Source organism: Aplysia californica, unplaced genomic scaffold (assembly GCF_000002075.1).
Source record: "Aplysia californica isolate F4 #8 unplaced genomic scaffold, AplCal3.0 scaffold00270, whole genome shotgun sequence".
Lineage (NCBI taxonomy): Eukaryota > Metazoa > Mollusca > Gastropoda > Aplysiida > Aplysiidae > Aplysia > Aplysia californica.
Genome location: NW_004797540.1, coordinates 644,703 through 651,420, shown reverse-complemented (window position 1 = coordinate 651,420; position 6,718 = coordinate 644,703). Strand labels below are relative to the sequence as shown.

At 42.2% G+C, this 6,718-nt stretch overlaps 2 protein-coding genes across 2 annotated transcripts in view; both read left to right on the top strand.

The window, feature by feature from the left end:
• Window positions 1–665: 665 nt before the first annotated feature.
• On the top strand, window positions 666–4,651 carry LOC118477885 (sialin-like). The gene is made up of 4 exons (XM_035970472.1): window positions 666–1,333; window positions 2,507–2,736; window positions 4,050–4,134; window positions 4,611–4,651. The coding sequence occupies exons 1-4, from the start codon at window positions 1,300–1,302 to the stop codon at window positions 4,649–4,651; spliced, it is 390 nt and encodes a 129-aa protein (XP_035826365.1). The 5' UTR covers window positions 666–1,299.
• A 79-nt stretch (window positions 4,652–4,730) lies between these two features.
• LOC101850571 (sialin-like) overlaps window positions 4,731–6,718 on the top strand; it is a 7,837-nt gene continuing 5,849 nt past the window's right edge. Inside the window, exons 1-4 of the mRNA XM_013084060.2 lie at window positions 4,731–4,902; window positions 5,337–5,424; window positions 5,951–6,046; window positions 6,566–6,696. Of these exons, the coding sequence (XP_012939514.2) occupies window positions 4,804–4,902; window positions 5,337–5,424; window positions 5,951–6,046; window positions 6,566–6,696 (414 nt within the window). The 5' untranslated portion in view covers window positions 4,731–4,803. The remainder of the gene's footprint in view (window positions 4,903–5,336; window positions 5,425–5,950; window positions 6,047–6,565; window positions 6,697–6,718) is intronic.

The following is a 6,718-nucleotide window of genomic DNA, read 5'->3' as shown; positions in this document are numbered from 1 at the left end:
AACAACAACAACAACAACAACAACAACAACAACAACAACAACAACAACAAAGACCTAGTCAATCTAGCAGTCATCACTAATAGTCTTACGTCTACAAGTTCTCTCGTTGAATCAGGAACCAGGCTGTAATATTACGATAGCCCTAACGGATTACGATGCCCTTCCGAGATAATAATATGATGACGGTTCTGTTTGGTGCTATCTTTCTTTCTTACATAACATATACAGATAGCGACGGGAACGACTCGTTCACGGGAGCAGGGAGGCATGTCGTGGGGGTCTGTAAGTGACTGCTGTTAAGTCTGTGAGACTCCGAGAACCGTGACCTATCCGTGTGTGAAAATCCTGGACTGGATTAATTCATTACCAACCGTAGCGTGGACGGAGTGTCCGAGTGTGGCAGGCTGTTCTTCTGTAGGAGACACCACTAGAGGGCGTTGGTAGACGAGTTGTGTGGCTTTTGCAACGAGGAGTATTAATTTGTTGTACAGTGGACACTGTTCAAAACGGCCGTTCAAGATCGACGAGAGATTGAAGTGGTTGTCTTAGACAAGTATGCTTCTTGGGAAGCTGAGAATGTTTCGGAGTGTTCTGTGGTCTGCCGGGGTAATAATAATAATATGGTCGATTTTAAGAACAAGCACTCTAACCCAGATTTCGGATGTTTTCAGAAATCTTGACCTACACCAAAAGTGGGCATTTCCCTAACAACAGGAGAAGTTTGGTTTTATAGGCGTGTATATTCGTTTGGCGTTAGAGAAAATTCTCCTTGTCTTTTTTAAAGAAACTGAACAAGAGACAAAAACTTTACCTTCGATTTTCTCAAAACATCTTTTTTTTCGGGATAGTCCCTTATGTTTATAAGCGACCATATCGTGTAAAGCGCTTAGGCTTGCTCTTGAGCGAGGGTATGTGCTATACAAATGCTATCTATTATTTTTATTATTATTGTCTTAGACAGGTGGTCTTCGTGGATGGTGACATTTTAATGTTAAAAAATAACCGGGAAGGAGGAGGTGGAGAGTGATTGTTTGCACGGGAGGCGATTGTCTTGGAAAGTTCGTTTTTAGAGCAGGTGCGACTGCGCCCAAAGATAGCGTGAATTAAAAACCTCGACAAGACGTCTGTGAGTCAAGCAATAGGCAGCACCCTAGTTAAAACAGACGCCGCTGTGTGACCTTTTCACCCTGGTTGAAAAGTTGACATGATTGTGTGTGGTTGGTCAAAGCGTCTGGGAATGTTTCCGTGACAAAAGTCTCCGAGTTCTTGCATTGTCTGCGCCAAGGAATCAACGTCACCATGGATATGTCGAGCCAACCCGTCGTTGAGATATGTAAGTACTACGATCAACTGTGACTCCAGAGTGGTGAGTTTGTGGATATTACAGTACAAAGTAATGCCAATTTTAACAAGCCTGTCACAGTGTAACATTTCGAGACTTTATCCTAGACATAAATGACATCGTATCCATACGACGTGGGAAACTCCGTGCCACCACTTTCCAAATAGGAAATTTACTTGTTAATCCGATCCGTAGGCTTTGCATAGCAGTCTGTCAAAATGATTTTTTGAGAAATACTGAAAGTTTCAAAGAGATCTTCGCACTTGAAGCTTTCTAAATTAATGTGAAGCATACAACTCCTGGAGTCAAAAGGACCACGGACGTACGGATACGGTTAAGAAAATGAAGAAAGCTGACAGAATGATACTTTCTTTTTAGACAAAATAAATGCTTAGAATCCGACAGAGCATCACGCCCCCCGCCCGCCTCTTATATGTTTGAAAGTTGTTTGTGTTGGTATTTATTTGATTATATATTTTTTTGCCTTTTGGAAACGAAAGAGGTGCTAAGTAGTGCAAGAATATGTTTTCAGATTGTTATCTTTCTACAACGGCAAAAGAAAAAAAAAAGAGAGCGAACCAAACGGCTTGCTATATTTTTAAGAACGAATAAATGTGAGGCAACGTGGTGGAAACAGGCTGTCGTCACTTTTCGGACTTGTAGAGTTATTGTTATCATCTTAAAACTTGTTCACATGTCTTTGTTTGGATGAAAAAAAATATCCATTTATCTTGAATACAAGTCGAGATACTTGTGAATGAAGGAGGTGGGGGTCACCTGTTTTCAGAGGTAAAATTAGTGTGAAAATGGCCGCCAAAGATTAGTTATTTCTTTAGCTTAGGAGTCGGTGGTAACAGAAAATTTACATTTTTTGGTGCTTTTAATCAACATTTTTCAGAAAAATCTACACAGAAGTTAGAACTTAAAGGGGCATGAAAGGTGTTAAGCCAAAAAGCAAAAGTTTGATAAAAATTCACAAGCCGGAGGAAAAATGCAAGTTTCTTCACTTTGATAATTTTGACGAGAGCCTGATTCCACCACGCTGCCTCACAAATAGTTATTACATGAAGTCGCGTCTCTGTTTTAGACTTCCCTTTTTGTGTAAGCGCCGTAAAACCTTACTAAAACAAAAGAGAGAACATTGTGACCTTTTTCCGTCCCCAGCTCCTCTGTTCTGCTCTCAACGACTCACCCTGGCTATGATGGTGTTTTTGGGCAACTGTGTGTCGTACTTCGCGCGGGTCAACATGTCCGTGGCCATCTTGTGTATGGTACGCAGTGACGTCACTGTGCTGAACGGCTCTCTCAGCAACGTGACAAATGTGGCGTCACACACAGTGGACAGTTGTGGGGGGCCTGACCAGGCGCTGACGGCTGACCTTCTACGGGATGACGTAAGTCGCTGTCTACGGGACACTGGGTGGGCAGATTTTGTTTCGCTAGGGTTTTCATCAGAATCTCATTTGTCAGAACGATAAGCCTATTTTGTTGCCTTTGGTAAAGGAAATCTAGAGCTGTGTGTTCGTTGTTGAGATTGTAAACTGTTAGATGTCGTTACACATTAGATGAAAGAAGACTAGATAACGTGGGTTCACGTGGTATGATCTTGAGATGTGATATCTTAAGGCAAGTGGGACAAGGGTACGGCAGATGATGGAATGTTAGATGAGCAAAGATATGGAGAGGTGTGACTTACTTTACTTTTACTCTTTACTTTTCATCCTCTGTTGCCGTTAAGCGTCGAGGGGAGATGCAGTTTTCTATGGTAGGCCAGCTCCGCAACTCTTTCAGTTGTGATAATATTTTGTTTTCTCAGGGTTTCAATGACACCCTCGATCCACCTTTTGCGTGGCCTTCCTCTTCCTTTATAGCCTGAATGCTTGGTGTTGTAGGCTCTCGAGGCTGGCTGGCCAGATGACATACGCAACAGTTGGCCAAACCTTTTTATTCTCTGTCTTTCTATGTAATGCAGGTAAGGCTCAGTGCCGATAGCTGTTCTTACTTCTTCATTTTTCTACCTGTCTCGTCTTGTGATGTTAAGGGTTTTGCGGAGACATTTCATTTCGCATGCGGTGATTTTGCTTTCATGCGTTTTACTTAATGTCCAGGTGTGGCAGTGGTAGCATTATGCTGGTATGAATATTGAAGTGATAAGGGGATAGCTGGGTCTGAGTGAAGTACGGTGCGACTTTATGTCACTGAGGCGTCACGCTAGACGTGAAGGCCGACCCGGGTCACCCCGAAACGTTGCTGGCTAAAGGTGCTCTGGTGAAACCTTGACTGGCCTAGCAAGCCGACGGCGGATAAGTCATGCTACAAAAAGAACAAAGGAGAATACCCACACGCACTGATTCCAATGGAAAAAGACCAGGAAAAGTAAAAGAGATGTGACGGCGTTGGGAAAATGACGTGGTTGTAAGAATAGGTGGTTTTGTTTGTTTGAGTTAAGAGAAGCATAGCGACACGATAAGGGTCATATTAAAAAACAATATTGTAAAACGCCAATTGGCTTTGATATTTGAATAATGGCGGCTGTATCAGTGTACCCCTAGATATTGATTTGGGTGGTCGTAAATGACACTGTAGATGATAATATTATGTTGATTTTGTTATGACCAAATTATGTTCCTGTTGGGGTAGACATTTTCTGTAAATTTTGCATCTCCCGCTGACCGACTTCCTCTGTCTCTACCACCGCTGTCCACAGACGGGCGAGTTCTCTTGGGATAAAGGGACACAGTCCAAGCTTCTTGCCATGTACTTTTACGGCTACATCTTCACGCAGGTTCCAGGCAAGTTCATTTCATTTGTTTGCTTTTTGCTTTTTCTTCCGTCAATTTTTCGCCCTGTCCAATATAATGCATGAATCAGCCTTTGGTGCAGTAAATGAAGAGCTTAATTGCAAAGGCAAAGATCAAGAGTCGAAATCGAGAAGAGTTGGAAATATATAAATAGTGTCGATCGTTCTGAAATATTAGATTAAAACCTAACCCTGCACACTACACTGACAAAAACAGTGCCATGGTTTTTTTATTGGCCCACATTGTGTATGGTAGGGATATACTTCAAACTCTCTAGGGCTTCGACCAAGTCTCCCTCTCCTTCTCTCTATCGCTCTCTCTCTCACTCTCTCCCCCCCCCTCTCTCTCTCTCTCTCTCTCTCTCTCTCTCGCTCTCGCTTGATAGATCTGCATATATTATGTTGGTGCTCTAAGAATACTTTAATGTCATTCTAGCTTTGCTCAAAACTTCATTCCTTTTCTACAAGCAAACGCGGCTCTACTCCCAGCCCCTGTTTCCTCTCAGTAACATTAATCATTTGTATTCTAATCTGGTATGGAGAAATATAGTCGTAGCCAAGGTGACTAACTGGAAACTACAACACCCGGTATCTCCCCCTCCCCTCCCCAGGAGGCTGGCTGGCGTCTCGTTTCGGCGGCCGTCGTGTGTGGGGAGTGTGCATGTTTGTGAGCGCTGTCTGCACACTGCTCACCCCTGTCGCTGTGAGGACTCACATTTACATCGCTTATGGCTTGAGGTTTCTTTTGGGGTTTGTTTCGGTAAGTGGCGTTTGTATGATGATAACATTAATTTGTAAAAATGGTTATGATGTAGTGAACAGAAGAACACTGATGATGATGATGATGATGATGATGATGATGATGATGATGATGATGATGATGAAAGGAGTTCTCCCCATACTTCCAAAGGCGAGAGCACTCACATGCGCTAAGAGGGATAAACCAGTAATCTCTTTCTACGTCTTGAGTTCCTATAAAGTTTGGATGATGGTTTTGACTGTATTGCAACATATAATAAGCCAACGACAGTCAACGAAACCTTCCACTTCACGTATCTTTGATTTTTTCTGAATGTGCAAGTTAGTCACTTTTTTAAGACTTTAAGCCACGCACCTTAAACTATACTACTTTTTAAAATTGAAAAAAGATATGATCTATTTATTTTTAAAAACATTTTTCTTATTTCTACCCAGGGTGTCAACTTCCCGTGTATTCAGGCTATATTTGGAAGATGGGTGCCGCCATTAGAGAGAAGTATAATGAACGCTATAGCTTCATCAGGTAAATATACATATGGCATCAGTCGGAGCTTTTGTTTGAACTCATGCACTGATTTTGTGCATTTTTAGATAGGCCTTTAGCAAGACAAGCGTGATTACAAACATAGTACTCACGTACTTGTACATGTACACACATATATAGACACTCATACACACGTGCATGCATATTTACATACATGCATACTTATACGCATACACACACACATACATACACACAAGCAGACGTATACGCACTCACACGTACATGCATACACACGTACCTACATGCAAACGTGCATACCTACCTACATGCATAGCCTACATACTTACCTACATACATAGCCTACATACCTATCTACATACATAGTACATATATACATACCTACCTACTTACCAAACTGGACGCTCCTGCCAACACATCAGATATGGCAAAGGCTCCAACCCGACTTTGTTATCAGTTTATCGTAACTTACACAAATCAAGATCCACTGACAGAAGCGTACTGTAGTAACATACTATAATTATTATTCTGCACTTACTTTCCACAGGTATGCTCTTGGGCAACATCTTCACGTTCTCTATATCCGGAGTTTTGTGTAAACATGGCTTTGACAATGGCTGGGGCTCCATATTTTACCTGTCAGGTAAGTGTATTTTTTATTGAGGAAATACAGGATTTATATTATTAACACTTTGCAACACACAGCCAGCAGTACAAAATACCCCATCTGGTCACCCAGCCAGGTGACCGGAACGGATAATTCTGACCGTCGTATTATTATGTCACGTGACGGCTAAGTGTTAAAGTAATCTGTTGAAGATAGATCTTTTAGATAACCCCACCCCTGTTGTTGGCACGTCGTGGTTACCTAAAGAAACATTTGAGGACTGTGTAAGTGAAATAACCAATGCCAACCTCAGCGCCGCTCCCGTCATAATGATTATAACAAAAGCAGTATCCGGTAGTGATCGGCCATTATAATATTTATTATTGCTTTCTTTAACTAGACTGAGAAAAGGTTCCGTGTATCAACCTTTGATTTAATGGACTTCCTGTCGCCAGGTATGATGTTCGATGTGTCAATCGTTGATTTGATAACTTCCTGTTGCTAGGTGTGATGTTCCATGTGTCAATCGTTGATCTGATGACTTCCTGTTGCCAGGTGTGATGTTCCTGCTGTGGGTGGTGGCCTGGTTTCCTGTGACGTCAGACACTCCTGCCCAACACAAGAGAGTCAGCGCCGGGGAGCGGAAGTATATTGAGGGGAGCATTGGGAGGAGCTCTGTAGCTAAGGTAATTGTGTGTGTGTGGGGGG

What these genes read in the sequence shown, in the direction of transcription:
- LOC118477885 (XM_035970472.1), top strand. Translation starts at nt 1,300, where the DNA reads ATGGATATGTCGAGCCAACCCGTCGTTGAGATAT. An exon ending in CCAACCCGTCGTTGAGATAT is followed by an intron (nt 1,334 to 2,506) that starts GTAAGTACTACG and finishes TTCCGTCCCCAG; the next exon opens with CTCCTCTGTTCTGCTCTCAA. An exon ending in CTGACCTTCTACGGGATGAC is followed by an intron (nt 2,737 to 4,049) that starts GTAAGTCGCTGT and finishes CGCTGTCCACAG; the next exon opens with ACGGGCGAGTTCTCTTGGGA.